Source organism: Triplophysa rosa, linkage group LG5 (assembly GCF_024868665.1).
Source record: "Triplophysa rosa linkage group LG5, Trosa_1v2, whole genome shotgun sequence".
NCBI classification, from domain to species: domain Eukaryota; kingdom Metazoa; phylum Chordata; class Actinopteri; order Cypriniformes; family Nemacheilidae; genus Triplophysa; species Triplophysa rosa.
The window spans coordinates 14,301,713-14,321,264 of record NC_079894.1 but is presented as its reverse complement, the minus strand read 5'-3'; the positions used below and the strand labels follow the sequence as shown (position 1 = coordinate 14,321,264).

Here is a 19,552-nt window from a genome sequence, read left to right as displayed (position 1 = left end):
AGGTCTTTGGTCAGACATCTAGCCCTCTGAAAACAACTCTCACACCACAGCCATGCTATAACCAGCCACACAGAAACAGCTCAGAAGAAGTGTACTGTATATTTATTCAGGTCAGTTTATGGTGTCATGAATTTAAAATATTTTGAGCCACAACAAGCTGCTACAAAGAACTTTTTTCCACACCAACAAGAATCGCCCCTAAAAACCTTATTCATAATAAATGTTATGCATGTTTACCCTGACATGGCTAAAATGTGAGAAATCGAAAGGGCAAAATAGCGCGATTTTAAAAAGCGTAGATGGAAGTGGAAATTTTAACGGGTGATTTACTACCAAGGCGCACATTAAAAAACACAGACGCAATATCTCAAACCCGTAATGACCAACGCAATCTACCAAGAGCAGCACAAATTAGCGCGAGGTTTAAGGCGTTGCTTATTTGGCGTTGAATAAAGCTGCAAATACCAGTGCAATGACAAGCGCAAACCTTAGTAAATTGTGTTGCGTAATTCATTTAAATATTCTCCTCCCATAAAGTTTGCGTCTGAAGAGGAAACTCCTACAAATGCATATGCAATAAGGTCAGTCCCAAAAAACAGCTGTGTCCATGCCTTTTCAGCGCTAATTTTCACTGCGTGTCTTTAGTAAATACCGACAGTAGTTTTTTATGCCAAAACAGACATCTGCGCTGCCACAAGCTGTTAGTAAATCTGGCCCTAAATGTTAAAAGTAGATTTTAAAGGTGCCATAGAATGGGAAGTGTATTTACCCAGGCATAGATGAATAATAAGAGGTCGAAGATTCGATGCTTCGATAGGAGGAGCCTGATTCGACTACCAATCTCACAGTCGAATCTTCGCAGAGGGGTTATGCAATGGGGATCATGCCATTTTGGTTAAATGGGCAGTGGCGTAGCAGACGGGCACGCACTGCGCCACCAGAAATATTATTTATGATGTAATGAAATGGGACATTTTTAGGGTTGGGTACCGAAACCATTCAGCACAGGATCGCGTCTCTCCACGTCTTCTGTGCTGTGAGACCGGTAAAGACAAGCAGCATGTTCCGCACGTAAACATAAACTCATGTGCGTCCTCTTTATACAACGCTAGCTGCGCAGACACGCGTCTTCTTTATACAGTTATATATGGCGTTATTATAATGACAAATGTCGCGAGCGCATTATTACAAGGCGAGAGCGCATTCTTGTCATACGAGCGCGCGAATCTCTCCGCTCGCACGCCGATTTCCTTTGCTCGTGCACAAAACTGGACGCGCGCTTTCAACTATACGCTGCTCTCTTATGAATTTTCTCTCCTCTCGCTCAGTGAGCGTGTGCGCACTCAAAATGCGTTCCGTGCGTCCACGAATCCTTTGGTACTCTTGCTCTCGAGAGGTCCTCCTGTGTGTTCCAGGCATTATAGGCTGTCAAAAGTAGTCAACCAATCAGGGATAGGCTTCCACGGCGGGCCAATGAAAACGCGACCTCTTACATGGCATCTTATTGGTTGAAAGTGACTCGACGTTTTCAACGAAGCAAGATGGATCCACCACGTTCTCAGGTAACAATATTAATATATTTGATGCAACATTATTAGTCAAATGTGTATTAGAAATGAACGGGGCATTAGGATGCTTTGTAGGCTACATATAAACGTCAGTTTAACTACCATGTTATTCAGACAAAACAGGCCAACACCCTCAAGTTCATGTGGTCCTCATGCATGTCCTACACTAAACATAGTATTGTCAAAATAGTACTAAATTGATTACCGAACAATTTAGATTGGTGTCTTAAGTTAGCTTTATTCTAAAATAATATTTACTACAAGTAACGGTACATATCAAAACAATAATAGCACTGGAGCATTTGGAAAATCATATAATATTCTATACCTATTTGGTTATGCATTTAATGCGTTTGCAGACAGACACTGTAAGTGTTCTGCATTCAGTGTTCCAGAAGTTCAGGGCATAAAACTGAACTTCTATGCAATATACCAAACGCTCCCTTACCGTTCATTTATAATATACATTTGATTAATAATGTTGCATCAAATATATTAAAATTGTTACCTGAGAACGTGGTGGATCCAGAGGCGTATTAAGACCTCATGGTGCCCCCCATCCACCCACCTACCCACACGCAAGAATCCACTCATTAAAAGATTTATATATTAAAAGATTTTATAAGAATGAAACTCAGCAATTTACAATATACTATTTTACAAGAATTACACATTAACATGACACTTTTGTAGAAAAGAACACGAAAAACAACTCTTTTCATCAAGCATTTTTAACAATTAGGCCTACTGTAGTTAAGAGGTCGCGTTTTCATTGGCCCGCCGTGGAAGCCTATCCCTGATTGGTTGACTACTTTTGACAGCCTATAATGCCTGGAACACACAGGAGGACGTCTCGAGAGCAAGAGTACCAAAGGATTCGTGGACGCACGGAACGCATTTTGAGTGCGCACACGCTCACTGAGCGAGAGGAGAGAAAATTCATAAGAGAGCAGCGTATAATTGAAAGCGCGCGTCCAGTTTTGTGCACGAGCAAAGGAAATCGGCGTGCGAGCGGAGAGATTCGCGCGCTCGTATGACAAGAATACGCTCTCGCCTTGTAATAATGCGCTCGCGACATTTGTCATTATAATAACGCCATAGTTATAAAGTCAGGCGGGTCTGCGCAAGCTGAGCATCCTCTTTAAACAGCGCGAGCTACACAATTATAAAGTCAGGCACGTCTGATCTGTATTGTGCGTGTTTATATGCCCCTTAAGGGCGATTCACATTTCGCGTCTTTTCCGTGTGCATATTCGTTATTTTAAATGTACACATTTTTGTAGGCGTGTCGGCGCCGCATCGAGGTGGAAATAGTTCAACTTTTCGGAGTGCATGCGCGCACTGCAGGTCATTCGAAGAGAGAAAGCCGCGCGGCTCGCGTTTTCCACGCGGTTTTAGATGCGAAATGTGAATCGGGCCTAAGCCTTGTTTAAGCCTTGGTTTGTTTACAATGCAATTTGAAGCACAGAGCAGCGAGAGTCACGTAACAAAGTGAAAGGGCCACATCAAGCAGGCTTCGCTCAGCGTTTTGATACTGATTTAAGAAGGGGGCAATTCCTACTATATTGCCGTTAGAAACCCTGCTGCTAGCAGTAAGCAGTGATCTTATCCACTTCTTCCATTTCACGTCTGACAGTAGCGATCTGTTAGCTGTGTGAGCTAGTGGCATGAGCTGCGCAGCGAAACAGCCAATCAGAGCAGAGCTCAACATTAATATTCATGACCCTTCCAAATAAGGTAATAACAGACCTTTTCATTCTAGGGACAAATCCTGGGGTTGTAAATGGACATGTAAAACCGTTTCTGGATCATTTTTGCACTTAATAAAGCCACATACCTTCTATGTAGATATCAGAGAACAATTTAACATGTTGTTTCAATTAATTCTTTGGCACCTTTAAATTTGTGAAACAAAATACAGTAAGAATCTAGCTAAACATATCTAAGAAATGATTCCTTCTGATATTTATTAAACACATGAAAAGATAACATACAGTCATTCACAAATCCTCAAAGTAGTAATATTAACAACATGTAAAAAGGGACTATTAACAAAACATTGCTGACGGCAATGTAAGGTTTACTTCCCGCTTCCTGCAGGATTTGATGGAGCATTAACCTGGTTAGTGCTTAAGTGGCAGGCCTGAGCTAAAACTACCTGATTTAACACTGAGCGACCAACTACATAGACACAAACCAACACAGAAACTGCCAACAAGGCACATACAGGCACTTCTCTGTTTGCAAGGATTGGATGAAGTTAGACGGTAGACAATAGTTTATAATAGAAATAAAAAGTAAATGGAAAATTGAAAACTATTGGCTTCACCTGATCACTATTTTATGATGTTTGTTATGAAAACTCCACAAAGACCGGGTCAAAAAGTATCATGACTGTGAACTTGGCTTGACACAAGCTATCAAGTGTGTTGTGGAAAAGATGAAAGGCTGCAAGAATTGTCTAGGTCAAGTGCTTTGAATACTAGTTTTAGATTTATTTAGTTCAGGTTCAATAAGAAACAGTGCAAGAGAAAGCTTTGAAGAGTGCCTGAGGGTAAATGTGAGTTGTCTGGTGAAGGAAATGAGGTCTAGTCCGGCTGAACTGTGTACATGCCAGTGTGGGAGAGAGTGTGAATGTGTTTGAGACGTGACCTGGACCTCAAGCCTCATTATTCTGTAATTGTGTGTGAGGATATGTTGACATACCTTGCTCATCCAAGACTTGCGCTTGCACATAGTTTTCCTTCTCTTCACTGCCTCCCACAGGCGTCTCTGCCCTGTCCAAAAGAAAGCAAACAATAGAATTTAGCGTTTAGTGTTAAAAGAACCCTGCATATTACAGATTCAAGTAAAGGCAAAGAAAGCTCGACACGCAGAGGAAAACATGTCTGGAAGCAGCAACGAAAGTGAAACTTATCTCGTGACGAACATGACTTCAAGGGAGTTGGCCCGCTACTCATTGTAAAGGCAAGCAAAAACGTTTTTATATGCAATGCTAACTTATCCGCTAACGCAAGCTGATGCATAACATGAAATAAAACATAAGCCAAAAGACACCGGCGCTGTCCTTCTCTGATTACAGAAGTGATGAAATGAATTAGGTACATTAAAAGATTGAATCATGTATTAACATGCTTGCATTATTGAGGAAATGTTTATGTGAGATGTCTTTTTGGGTTCACTAAAAGCATTGAATCTCACTACTAGAGCAAGAAATTACAGCACGGCTGTAATTTTGGCTTCAGTCATTGTTAGGATACTCTCAAAGCTGGCACCATTAACAAATTATATATCTAAATAAATATCGTTCGCAATATGGAAAAAATTATCGCCATATCGCCCAGCCCTATTACACACTATATATTATACATGATCAGGATCATGTAAATTCAACCACCGTAAATGTAACCCCTAAAAAACAAACCAAAAGAGACTGTAAGGAGTGAGAGATGAGAGGGTGCAATGGGCCAACAACGTGTTACCAAGACAAGAGAAAAGTGATAGTATAGAAGAGGCGTGTAATGATCTTAAGACGAGCAGTCTGGCTTAAGGGAAATTACATTTGCAGACTTTAGTTTTACTACACAAAGGCTGAGTACTGTGTGTGGACTGACACGCCGATTAAGATTTGGCAGACGCTCAAAGCTTGTGCTGCCTTTAACAGTAAAATAAAGCCCTCCGCTTTAGAGAGGAGCAGTGGCAGCAGAGGTTCATGGGTCCACATTCACTGTGTTATTTTCTATATGTGACCCTGGACAACAAAACTTATGGGTCTTATGGGTCAATTCTTCGAAATTTAGATCTTTACATCATCTGAAAGCTGAATAATTAAGCTTTCAGATGATGTATGGGTTGTTAGGATAGGACAATATCTGGCCGAGATACGTCCGTTCAGATACGTACGTCCAGTTACACTGGGTGCAAAAAAATCAAAATACTGAGAAAATTGCCTTTGAGGTTGACATTAGCAAGCCACCCACTCACAAAATTAAAGTTTTTATATATTTAGGATAGGAAATTTACAAAATATCTTCATGGAACATGAACTTTACTTAATATTAGTGCTGTCAATCGATTAAAAAAAAAATCTGATTAATATTAGCACTGAAACTGATATTCATTTTTATTTTTTATTTAATAATAGCCATTCAACAGTATAATTGACAGCTATCATGTCTAACAGGTAGGAAATATACATAAATTGAAATTCTCTTTACAGTCTTTAATGCTAAATTATAAATTAAATACAGAAGAATTATCATAAAGGCTACGAAACACATCGAATTCCTCTTTTCTTTTGTTCTTTGATTAACATTAGTGACAGGAGTCCCAGCAGCAGGTTTAAAAATGCGGCCCCTTTAAGAGCTCTCTCTCTACGCAGATCTGACGCCTCTTCCATTTTCACAACTCTTTGCATTCATTTAAGATTTCATTTAACACGTTGAAGTCTGTGCTTACGAAAATGCTAGACAAAACGGGCTTTCTGGCATAATCTTGTGTGGTTTTGTTTATTCAAGCACAAAAGAGAACTTAATAGTGTTGCGCTGTCTGACAGATTCTGACAAGAGATTCACTGACGCAGCCTTTAGCCCGTGACTGACACCAGACTGGACTATTGTCGCATTGCGTTTTGTCACGTCCAACAGCTAAAAGCTGTCTATCTACACTGAACGCGTCAAAGCAACTGTTTCAAATCGCGCTTAAGTGATTTAAAAGCCTTTACATGAATAAGAGCGTGATTATATAATGTAACGCTACACAAAGGATGACAGAAAAAACGGATGCTGCGTAAATTGCAATAAATATTTTTAATGCGTTAATCGCATGCGTTAACGTTGACAGCCCTTATGATTTTTGGCATAAAAGAAAGATCTGTAACTTTGACCCATACAATGTATTTTTGGCTTTTACTAAAAATCTTCCTGTGCTACTTAAAGGGGCAATGAATTAGGACCTCAATTTTAACTCGAGCTTTTGTTATATAAGAGGGAATCGTATTCAAGCGAACATCCTGTAAGTGTCAGAACCCTTGTTACTGAAATTACAACTGTTATTGACACCAGGCCCGACGAACGCCAGGTCCAGGAATGCACCTATCTATGACAGATAGGTTGAACACCGCCTCCACAGAAAAATATCAACGACTACTTCTCTAGCCCCGCCCACTGGTTCGCGAATGCCTTTAGCCACACATAGTACACACTTCCGCATTTGTGATGATCGACAAACTGGTAACTATAGCGACATATTTTTCGGCTAAAGATTCTTTTTGTCCGTCAGTTTAAACTAAACTGCTGATATGCTGTGTTGTGTTTATGCTCGGAAGGCTCCATCACACAGCGCTCTTTTGCTGTGTTGCCATGTTTATTATTAATAAGCGCTTTTATGCTTGTTGTTTGGTCTTAGATCAAAAAGCCTCGGCACTTAGTTCTTAATAAATGGTCTGTTGTAGATTTTAAGAATTGTTGGTCTTATAAAATATATAAACAATTTGCATTTTAAGGTTTGTTTTTGTCTTGTCTTTATTTGCTTATTTTTTCTGTGAAGGTCTGGCAACCCTGTCACTTTAGCCAAGGGCTCTCGAGAGTGGCTAGCCCCGTGTCATATGTGCAAAAGTGAGGACTTCTATAATAACCTCAGAAGCAATGTTTACTGAGTGAAAGTCACAAACAGATTACACTTCACAAAACCTTTTAGAAAACAACTACCGGACACTGCAGTAAAGTGCATCTGATTTGGTATTGAAAGCTGAAAAACAGTCCAGAAACAATAAGGAGGAAACAAGAGGCAGAGCGAGAAAAGGAGGGAGAAGGACAGAAAGAAAGAGACCATCACTTACCTGGACGGCCCATCCCAATCTTCTCCAGGTCCTCATTTTTTACATAGTCAAAGTGTGAAAGGCGGGTAACGTTGAGCTCATCACGGATGCGCAGGAAGTACTGCTGCAACTGCACTTCCATCAGCAGCTCCAGCAGCCACTCAGTGCCCTCCTCACACTGCATGCTACTGCCCAGCTTCTGCAGAAACACAAGAGATTAATGAACACCAAACAATTCCCTATGGGCCGCTGCTTATTCTTCATACACGCTATGCATTACACACAATGCGTTTCCTTCAACCAAGTCACAAATATGCTAGAGAAATGACTCTTCAAAAAGCCTACAACCAAACGTTACCATTCCTAACAAAATATTAAATCCCCAACTCATGAGTAAAAAAAACACTAGTGTCTATCTGGAGTGCAAAATTTCGATTGCACATGTAACATGCTATCAAATTTGATTTAGGTCAGGGTACGCTGCAAAAATGGCTCATAAAATAAGATACTTTCGCTGTTTAACCACAGATCACATCTGGTGAGCACACACAAGTGAAAACGCACACCTGAAGCTCATAAAATACAGATGGCATTGGCTCTGGCCCAGGCCACATGCAACGAGTCGCTCTCTAAGCCATTTAATATCTCCCCAAAGAAGCAACTCCACACCTTTAAATCAAACCAACTAATAATGGCCTTACCTCTCTATAGCAGCTACAGCATCTCCAATTCCACTACTTACACAAAAACAAACAACGTCTTTAATTCATTGTTTCTCTAATGAAACAAAGAACATTCATATTCTCTTTGGGCTAACAAGAAATGGAAAAATATCAATGGAAGAACACTGGCAATGGTTGAAGCTTGGGGACAAATAAGAGTGTGCTACTGTTTTCCATGTTCTGTTTTTTCGCTGTTTCTTTTTTCTGTTGGAAGAGCGTGTTGGATATCAGCTGCTTTCAATTTTCAATCTCCCTCCCCCTGTACTCCTTCACACTAGAGTTCTTTCTCTCTGACACACTTACTTTCTCTGGAGGCCTAGTGGTCAGTCACTCAACAACATCAAGGCAGGAAAGATTTATTGTCTTCACAGAAATATCAATTGTAAAGAGCAAAATAAACCCCAACCTTTTGAATAGGGCTGCAACAATTATTGAGTCTTTGTCTCGCCACGACAAGGAAAAAATGTAATCTAATAGAAAGTGAGCAGGCGTTGAACTTCAAAGACTACACTGAGCGAACACACACAAATTCCTGTCAACAAGATAAGAGCAAAAAGAGGGGTTATAAAGTCAACAGGTTTATTGAATGAATGTCAGGAGGGCTAGAGGGCACAATGAGCCATTTATGCTAAAAGTGCTTCCTGTGTTGACACAAAGAAAGTCATGGGCGCCAGGGGTCAGGGCCTTTTTGACTTCAAGTTAACCATCAATAGCTGGACTTCCACTTCCAAAGTACAGTCGGATACTCTCCCACACTGAAAGTCCTGTGAAGTCTAGCTCCCTTCCTCTAATATGCATTTCCACACACTCAACTTCAGGACACATACGTTAACTTTTTTGCATTTAGCACTGGTGCTACAGAGGTTTAAAGTTTTGTAGCACAGGCCAAACAGTTCTAGCACAAGTATAAAGCATCTGTTGTCATCGTTAAAAAATATGCAAGTAAAGTTTATCACATGAACAGGCAGGTAACTGACAAATTACATTAATGTTACATACAAAAGGATAAATTAGGGCTATATCGTTTTACCTAAATTTCTAAGTTCTTTGTTTTTATAATTGTCTTCTTTGTACTATAATTGTCCACATAAAAATACTGTAGTATACTTTGCAGTAAAATTCCTAATATTATAGTGTTTTTGAACCTTACTATAATAAATATTAAAATATTTACAGTGTTTACTATAGCTTTTTATTAATGAGTAAATACTTTGGTTTATGGGGTGTCCAACAACACGTTTACGTACTGTACATACTGTACAAGGAGTAAAAACTAGTGCTGTCAATACATTAAAATGTTTAATCGCGTTTAATCGCTCCTTTTTGTGTGATTAACTGCGATTAATCGCACACGTATAGTGAAATTAAATATATTACTTTTTTCTACTAATCAAGTCCATTATAATAAGTGTGCCCTTCCTACCTGTATAACAGGTAGGAAATATACAGAAAATAAATAAAGTTCTCAAACACTTTACAGTCTTTATTGCTAAATACAAGAAATACAGAAGAATCCTCATTAAAGCTACAAAATCACATTGATTTCTTCTTTTCTTTTGTTCTTCGATTAATATTAGTGACAGGAGTCACAGCAGCATGTTTAAGAATGCAGCCCCTTTAAGAGCTGCCGCTTCCTATTTTCACTACTCTTTGCATTCATTTAAGACTTTATTTAACTTGTTGAAGACTGTGCTTGCGAAAATACTAGACAAAATGTGCTTTCTGGCATAATCTTGTGTGTTTTTGTTCATTCAAGCACGAAAGAGAAGTTAATACTGGTGCGCTGTCTGACCTATTCTGAAGCAGCCTTCGGCCCATGTGTTGACCAGACGGTGGACCGCTGTCGCGTTGAGCCGTGTTGAGCATTACACCAAGTGATGCAAATATGACCCGGAAATGAAATTAGAACGAAAGAAAACTTGTCCGCGTGATTCAGAGTCGACTCCTTTTTTCCCAAGCCAATAACTTTGTTATTCGTTCACTTTCGGCTTTACAACTTGGCAGACTGCCTACATTCACACACGGCCACATTACACACTGCATGAAATGTAATTTTAAGGACATTGTAATAGTTACTCTTTAATTTACTACAAGAATGCTACATTTGCTACAGTAAATACTACAGTAAATTACACAATAGTATTTTGTAATTATAGGCCCGGTTTCAAAGACAAGGCTTAGCCTAAACCAGGACTATGTCTTAGTTAATTTAGGCAATTTAAGTCGCTTTCATTAAAATGCCTAAGAAAAAAACATTACTGATGTGGCTCTTGAAACAAAACAATGGCACTGACATATTTTAAGATATGTCAGGGCAAGTTATTTTCAGTTAAGACAGTTCAAAATTTAGTTTAGTCTGGGACTAGTCATAAGCCTTGTCTCTGAAAGCTTGTTGCTAGGTAAGGCCAAGTCATTGTCCACCCCCAAGTCTCTAAGATATTGTTGTGCCTAGATGTACATATATAAGCAATAGTAGTTATGCTTGGCTTATCCTTCACAGTGTCTGCAAGGTATATATATAGTTTCACAAATCAACTTTCAGGAATCAGAGCTCACCACACTCTCCAGATTGAACTTCCCTGAAACTTTTCACACTTAGCCTGGGAAAGCAGCCAATGCTATCTCCCTACATCCCTATTACTATTCCACTCTTCTGGCTCAAAAACAGACAAATAGTGAAGGGCTCTGACGTCAAAGTTTAGACATACTGTATCTCAGGACATACCGTAGACATGTTTGCTGTGGAACAGACGGAATGTGTGAAACAAACAAAAAAACACACTTATGTTAAATAGGAAGTAGGGCTGGGCGATGTGACGATGTTTTCGTATATAGCCGATGTCTCGCAAATATCCCGATGTCGATTAAAACAGACAGATACCAGACGATAATTGATAATAATGGAAAATACGTGCTATAACATTATCAATGCGATGTAGGCTTTAGCGTGAATGTTAATGTTCATATGCCCAGGCAGTCAGTAACAGTGACAGAATTTTGGAAACGCTGTTAAGTTCGGTCAGTTGAATGTGCTGCTGTTTTCTGCCGGTCGCTGCACAGATAGACCAAGAGAAAGACGAGCTGCGTCGGCAAAGCAAAACCTCACGCTCTCGGTACCCGTGTTCCAATTGTACCCTGTCAGATTTTCCTACGGCAGGGCAAAATTTAATATAATCTAAACCACATCGACAAAATAAACAGGTAGGATGATTTTACAATGCAAAATACCCTGTCAGATAGTTCTACCATCTTAAAATAAACACATAAAATAAGTTTACAGCGTAAATACCCTGTCAGATTATCCTACCAGCATAAAAGAAACATGTAGGATTAATTTACAGCACAATACCCTATCAAATTGTACTACCAGTATTAAATAAATATGTACAAAGATTTAACAATGAAAATACACTATTCCCGTAGCAGTGTAAAATAAACAGGTAGGATGATTTCATAGCGCAAAAAAATTAGAGATGCACCGATTGTAATTTTCTTTGCCGATTCCGATTTCCGATTTTATTACAAGTGAAACCTGCCGATTCCGATTTTCTATCCACAAACTATAATTGACAGTATACTGTATATAAAACCATATAAACTTTTCTTCAATACACATTTTTTTTATTTTCATTGATGATTGAACATTACAATTTCCCCAAATTTCCCTAAATGCAGTTCTCCAAGCTGCATTAAATTACAGAATCTTCTCTTTCCCAAACAACTCTTAAATTGAAGAACTCTGTGACTGAAAAGAAGTACAAATAATAAAATATAACTAAACAAGTCACTTAATTTACCTTTTTCATTTTTGTACTCACCTCACAAAAGTCTAAGATAACAATAAAATACTTCAACTTTATTCTCGTCTGTTTCCATTTATGAAACTAACATTGCTTTATTTCATTTTTTCTGAAATGTAAAATAAATTGTCTTTATCTTGTGTCTGTAGTATTAAAAGAAGTGGGTTGATTTTTGCTGCAACTTCAATAGAAAAGTTAAAAATCTTATGAGTGAATTCTACTCTAAAGATGTATATGTATTTGCAGTTTTTTGTGTTAGTAAAGAACTCAATCAGAAATATATCACACATATTGGTTGATTTATTCATTTTTTTATATTTTGGATTTTTAAAAACAAGTAGAAGTCGTGTTGAATGTCATTTTACCTAGGTGAAATGACCACAGTTTTAACGTAAGACAAGGAATCAGGATGAATGGAATTTACGTTTGTTTTACACAGAGTGAACGACTTCAACATGAGTTTAGCATGTGTCAGAGTTTAGCATGATGCTAATAGCATCACTGTTAGAATACATACCCCATGTAGACGGAGCAGCGAGAGATGAACTACAGTGCACATTTTTGTCTGTACAGTACATGATGCGTGTGCACGCGCGTGCAGTCAGCGGATATGAGAGACGCGCGTCAGTCAGCAGAGACTCGCGGTCCGGTGGACCCACATGCGAGTATAAACGAGCCGTGAAAGACAGGCTGTGCGCGCGCACGTTTACATGTTTACTTGCGGCTTTGGGTGTACTGACGGCTGTGACGTTCTTGCCCGCATCACGAGCAACAGAAGATCGGCTTGGAATCGGCGAGACGTGAGACTGACCGGACGGTCACCGGTAGAGGCGATCATACGAAAAACCGGCCGATTCCGATCTCTGGCCGGTCAATCGGTGCACCTCTAAAAAAAATGACGTAACATTGATGTGTGGGTAGGATGAAATTTCAGGACACCAGAACGAATTCCCTCCCAGTCCGTATCCGCAAATTGATCGTCTGCGCAACGTTGCATGAAGTCAAACGCACCCGATATTATTGGATATCGCGGTGATTTTAAAGTCGATTATCGATAATGTTTTTTAAACACATCGCCCAGCCCTAATAGGAAGTCTAAAGCCAACGTAGTCAACTATTGTCAGTCGTGATGGAATTTTAATTTCTTTGCGAATCTGCATTTTCACCTTTACAGATCTGAAAATCTTTAAATTTGCATTTCCAGTACAGCAGTGTGAGAGCAAGAGCATTGACCCTTTGCTTATTAAACATGGATAAATGAATAAGGAATGATTAGCTGCGCATGCAGGACACATACTGTAATCAAAAAAGCTTTTGAAGGGAAGATTTGTTGCACAAGGCTAAAACAGTAAACAATGTAAAGACCAATGCATGCATTTTTTAATCATAATGGGATGTACAAAAACGTGATTCGGATAAGTGTTTAAGATAAAATAAATAATGTAATTGGTCAAAACATCTAAAGCTAAAATCAGATCCAAAAAACTCACAATTCACAGAAGGTAGAAACTTCAAAAGGCCCCTGTGACTCTCGCAATTTGTTGTACTTTATTTGTCTATACCTTCAGAATGAAATATCAACTTGTATTACATACAGCTTTGTCTTTGTCAACTATCCACAATCCTTCTTGTCCACATGGTAACTCAAGTAATCTGTCCTTACAGTCACAGTGCCAAAGCATCTTTGATATGTGTGGCTGAAATCTCATCCACTCTCATTTACCTGGTACTGTATAGGGCTGCATCTTGGACCCATTTTACGTGCTAAATATGCTAAAGAGCTGCTTTCCTACATACCAGTGCAGACCAACTTAATTCTAATAATATTATCTTGGTAATAATAATGCTTGACTTAGCATACCATAAGGCAAAACATTTTTATGCCAGCAGCCAGTATCTCCCATGAAAAGACTGTCTGGCTTCAGCACAGCACTGCTGCAGAAACAGTTAAACCGAACCAAAGTCATGACAACAAATGAAGCTTGTGCAGTGTGAAGTAATGCCTGTGGTATTAGAAGGCTGCAGCCGCTAAACCCAAGGGAACTTTTGCCATGGTTGTGACTCATGGCCTCTATCCAAGGACCAAGTGTGACTACACCCTGCACACCAAACCAAGCTAGAATATTAGGTTTTAATGGTCAAGACAAGGTACACAAGAAGTCAGCAACCGTCCATGTCAACACTGTGGTGCTAGAAATCATGATGTCATCATTGTGGTCATGCAACTAGATAGATTCAACATAATATATGCTCACTGAATAGTGCGTAATGACACATTTGAAACACAGTACGCTCATAATAAATCAAGGGGGAACTGTTGCACACGATGGTCTAAAGTTATGCAATGTGATGGTCAGAGGTATTGTTGGGGTCAGGCTCTGGTATGGTCCGATGAAATCCATGCGCACAGCTAAGCTCTAGCACATGTAAGGCATAGTGCGGTTTCACACCAACACAGATGACATGAAGCACACACACACAAAAATATCAGTCTAGAAGTTCCCAAATCCATACCCAATGCCAGCATGCAGGGCAAAAAGAGAATAAAAACCAGACTTACTCTGTACACATGGAAATGGGCAAGAAATGGGAATGATTTTTTGAGCTTGTCAAAACGTCGCATCTTGAAGAATAAAAGACACGCTTAAATTCACAAAACAAACACTTGGTCTATAAGTCCTAGACTCTTTTTCTGGAGAACAGGGTCCAATATGGGAGCTGCATCCGTCAAGAGACAGCTCCAAAGCTGTGAAGGTCTCTTTAGTTCGAAGGTCTCCCCAGCTTGTGCAGCCCATGGACTACATTCCATCGCGGGACAATCCACATTAAGCTCCTTTACTCAAAGCTCAGCGATAACGTAGAGTTCAAGAACACATGCCAGAGAAATTGTATGAGGGGAACTGGTGGAGCGAGGAAAAAAAACACCAGAGTGGGATCTGCCAAAAGGAACGGTTTACTTGGCAGCCTAGTTAAAACATCCAGAAGGTTTACACTCCAGTCTCTAGAATGTGCCAAAAGAAGTGAGATGCAAAGTCCTCCTTATTTGATTTTCAAAAGTAAAGCTAAAAAGAATTGATATTGGAAGATAATCATTTCCGTGGGTTTTCCATTTCTCTATTTATCCGGTCAGTCCAGCTATTATTAGGACAGTTTCGTCTCTCCACAATTTCCTCACACTGATGACAGATGCACTGCCGGCGATAATAAAATCAAAAGAGCAGCAAAGCTTAGAGACAAAGTTGTGCCCTTGTGCTCTGTTTAACTGAAAAAGGTACTTGCTTTTTTCTTCAGTGTGTACATGTTTATGTCAGAAGGGGACGTGTTGGTCTGGAGCAGGAGGAGCATCTAGGACTTTCTCTCTCTCTCTCTCTCTCTCTCTCTCTCTCTCTCTCTCTCTCTCTCTCTCTCTCTCTCTCTCTCACTCTACTGCATGTCTGTGTAATTCCTGCAACTAGCAAACAGACGTGGGGGAACTGCCCCTTCTCTTCCCCTCTCTCTCTTCCAACCCGTGCCCAGGACAGAGACTCTATGGTATTCGGATGGAGGAGCATTTGATCATGAGCCAAAAGGTCAGATTTAACTGCAGGATGGAGAGCTCATTTCCTGTGTTCCTCCCATATGTTGGGCTCTTAACAAATCCCCCTCCTGAACACCGCAAGATCCCCTCCTATCTCTGGCTCTCTCTCACTAAGTCACCAAAACTCTCTTCTTAGTCTCTCTCGCCTTCTCTATCTCCCCACTCTGTTCTGAACCCCCACAAGGCTCGACTTTTCTTCTTTATTTCGTTCGTGGAATTCTCCTGCCTCAATCCCTCAAAAAATGTTATCTCAACCTCCTGTAAACAAACCCATTCCAAATTTTTCTCCTCCCCCTTCCTCTTCCTCCTCCAAAATGTGAAGAGGATGTTTTGGCTTCATCGTCCCTACCAGAATAAACCATTTATACTTTATTTACGTCTCTTCTCTCACATATTCCCCACTGATCATCAAGCTCATAGACTAAACCAGATGTCATCCTATTGATCTGGAGAAATAAACAAAATGTACAATGTCAGTTGAGTCATGTTACTTTTTTCCGCCAGAGTTAGAGAGAAGATGAGGTGAGCAGGGACAGAGGTAGTAAAGCTGGGCCCTGCGTCTCATAAACAATCTGCCTTCAATTACTGCTCTCACACAAAATATTTCCAGCGCTGCTTCACACCATGCAGCTAATGCAGGAAGAATGTTCTGGTGACTTATCGAAGAAGGACTTGCAAAAAATGCCCCAAAAATGCCTGTACACTTAAACCAACTGGAATCCAGACACTGACACATACAGTATCATAGTGTCTGTTTGATTCATCGTTTGTTTTATTTCACCACAGTTTCTGTTCACATCAAGAGCTTGTATTCATAATACCTATTTCAATAAATTTTCTTATAAAGGACAAATCACTAAAGTAAAAAGGATGAAGTACTTTTCAAAATAACAAATTAAAATGACCCATATTCCAGTAAACAAGTCATTGCACCAGATGAAACTTTCACTCCAAATAAACATAGCAATGATAAATCACTGAAGACTTTCTTCAATGTGTGTTTATGTTCGGTGAACTGGAGTTAAGGCTGACCACATTTAGACCGGATGAGCTAAATTCACACTACACCTCCATATGTAGCACCTCACAAGAAAAATCCACTCTCGCTCTTACAGTAGGTCCTTTTTCAGGAATCCAGTCGAAGGCAAAATGCAGTCACAAGTGACCCTACTCTGTTAAACCCTTGAGACATATTTATCCATTTAATTACTAAACTACTGTATCTGTTGCATTGGTCCTCTGTCTAGACAACTGTCTCCAAGCTGCAGTGCTCTCAGACCACCAGAGGGCAGCAATCACACAGAAGAGCTTGTCACTGGAGACAGAATGAGACAAGGAAACGCTTTAATCAGCTCTAGAAGATATTCCCTTTTATTGAAAAATCAATAATGTTACAGTTATAATATGAAAGAAGTATAGCAACAGTAGAACGACAAGAAAGTATGACGCCCCCACATGGCCTTAGCTTTACTGTAGCTTTTCCAACACTGTTAAACAGATTATATTTGCAGTGATTATTCCAAAAGGACCCCTTGCAAGCACACATGGTACTGAAGAGACCCTAGAGCACTCTTACGCTGTCTCTCATACCCAGAAAGCAAATGAAATGAAGCCACTATTGAGTCCTAACATCTCTCTTATGTGCACTAAGTTGTTCACAACACATTTACGACAGGACAGCAGTAGTAACTGTGACTGGCTCCAGTGTTAATTCTTCACATGGTAATCTCATGAAGGATGAATAAAAAAAATACATGTCTATACAGATTACCACATGTTTTTATTAAATAACAATCCCAGTCAGAGGCAGTCATTAGGGCTGCAGCTATCGATTATTTTAGTAATCAAGTATTCTACTGATTTTCCATCGATTAATCGGGTATTCGGATAATAAATACTTTTTCTTTATTAAAGAGCAATACTAAATATACAAGAGAAAATAAGACAGGTCTCTTAAAATGAACAACTAATTAACAACTAATCCTTTTTAGAAAAAATAAAAAATGTATTGCTGAAATTGCATACATTAATATCTGTGAAAAGTTAACCCATTTAATACATTACATTGCCATATTACATGCAAAATGCAATATAATACAAATGCTTAAATAATAAACATTAATAAAAAATAGAAAGAATAATTTCAAAGGTAAACAACTAACTTCATCTTATGCATGATGCATTTAGTTTATCTAAATTAGTTTTAGTTTTTTTACTATTAAATAGTAATATATTTGTCCACATAAAATACTGAGTTAACCAGACTTTTATTTTGGCAGGTTGTCGGAAGACGCTTATTTTTTAGTATGTCTGTTTCTTCACTCAAACAATAAAATGTTCGTAAAAATAAACTCTCAGAGCAACTCTGGAGATGAAGTCCATGTGTTCATGTCCTCATAACGTGCAGACGCAGACAAATTCATCAGCATCACGCGTGTAAGCACGTTAAACTGTGCAGTTCATTCACTCAGACACGCAGAACAGACAGATGGCATGTGTAAATAACAGGATAAGTTTCACTCGCAAAATAGACTAAAACTTAGTAAAATAGCAGTTCACCATTTCAATAAGCTATCACTTATTTATCAGCATGAGAAATAAGTGTCGGACGGTGAATGCGTGAGACTTGAGAGCCCTGTAACATGAACAGAGTTTAGCGGGCTGTGCGTCAGTAATAACGGTCCGTGAGGAAACGCAGTGTTCTGTGTGTACTGCAGTTAAATGGATTAAATGAGGCTTTGAGGCAACAAAAATTGCCTCGATGATTTTTTGTATTCGAATTACTCGAGTAACTGGAGTAATCGTTTCAGCCCTACGTGACATGAAGCATTGTCATGTGGTTGTCCTTCGGACAAGTCAATTTGTCATTTACTTGTCCGAGTACAAATATTACTTTTAATTTCAAATTTCATTTGAAGTGTCAATATAATTGTTTTGGATCTTGATTGGTCAAGTTTGCTTATAAGAGTTTTACCTAGTGTCCGCTGCGGCCACCTAAATTGGTAACACTTCAGTATAGGGGGCAATTCTCCCTATTAACTAGTTGTTAATAGCATGCCTATTATTGGCATATTTATTAGTACTTATAAAGCACATATTCTGCATGACCATACTCTACATCCCTAATCCTGCCCAACACCTTAACATAACAACTACCTTACTAACTATTAATAAGCAACAAATTAAGAGTTTATTGGGGAAAAAGTCGTAGTTAATGGTTTGTTAATAGCAAGAATTGCCCCCTATACTCAAGTGTGATCCCTACATTTCTCTCTCAATTGAGCACCCTATTTAAATACTGTTTCAGCCAAGCCTGCCTCGCTGCTTCCACTGCATGCTGCTTTTCAACCCACCACCTCCCCAGCTCCTCCTTTAACTAGTGTTTTACTTAAATCAATGGCACTCTGTTGTCATTGTTGCACGCTCTGTTCTAGAGGGGTTTGAATTGCTCTCCCAGCTAAACCGGGAGAGTCACCCCAGATGCTGCTGCCGCTTCCCTGTCTCACTTTTCATGGAGCTCATGAGAAGGACGGGGAATTTAGAACAGAGCCATACCACCAAAATGTCAATTTAATAATCTGCCAATAAAATTTTACTTGGGTTTTTTCTTGATTTGAAAAGTCCTGACTGAAATAGACATAGGCATTGTAATGTAAATGAAAACAGGCTTTATTTCAGCCTAAAAGTGCCGTGTAAACTGGCAACAACATACGCTTATGAACCATAGAAACTTGCACTTCATGTAGCCGATACTGCTGTTGTCTCCTGCTGCAACTATTCCTGAGAACCGGTCCCAAACATTAGATTTAGCAGCTTGACCTTCTTTTTTTTTAATGATGTAAATTGCCGACTTTAATTTCTCCCGCACTGCGTCTTCATTTTTATTTCTCCTTTTTTTGTTGTTGTGGCTGGTAGTGATGGGTCGTTCTTGAACGATTCGTTCATTTTGAACGAATCTTTAATGTGACTCGGGAAGAACGAGTCGTCGTAGGGAGTGATTCGTTCAGCCGCGCATGCGCATTGCGCAACATTCTATGGGTCCTGTACTGGAATTCAAGAAGAACGAA

The 19,552-nt window shown here is 39.4% G+C and overlaps 1 protein-coding gene across 5 annotated transcripts in view; it reads right to left on the bottom strand.

The window, feature by feature from the left end:
• Positions 1-19,552, bottom strand: part of tnk2b (tyrosine kinase, non-receptor, 2b) — a 68,737-nt gene that overhangs the window by 15,586 nt on the left and 33,599 nt on the right. For 3 of the 5 annotated variants that reach the window (XM_057334060.1, XM_057334056.1, XM_057334058.1), the window contains 2 exons: positions 7,408-7,585; positions 4,275-4,345 (listed from right to left, as the gene is read on the bottom strand). In XM_057334060.1, coding sequence (XP_057190043.1) covers positions 4,275-4,345; positions 7,408-7,570 — 234 coding nt within the window. In that variant the 5' untranslated portion in view covers positions 7,571-7,585. Of the gene's footprint in view, positions 1-4,274; positions 4,346-7,407; positions 7,586-14,468; positions 15,269-19,552 lie in introns of those variants that run through there. The other 2 variants (XM_057334057.1, XM_057334059.1) reach the window with 1 other exon arrangement.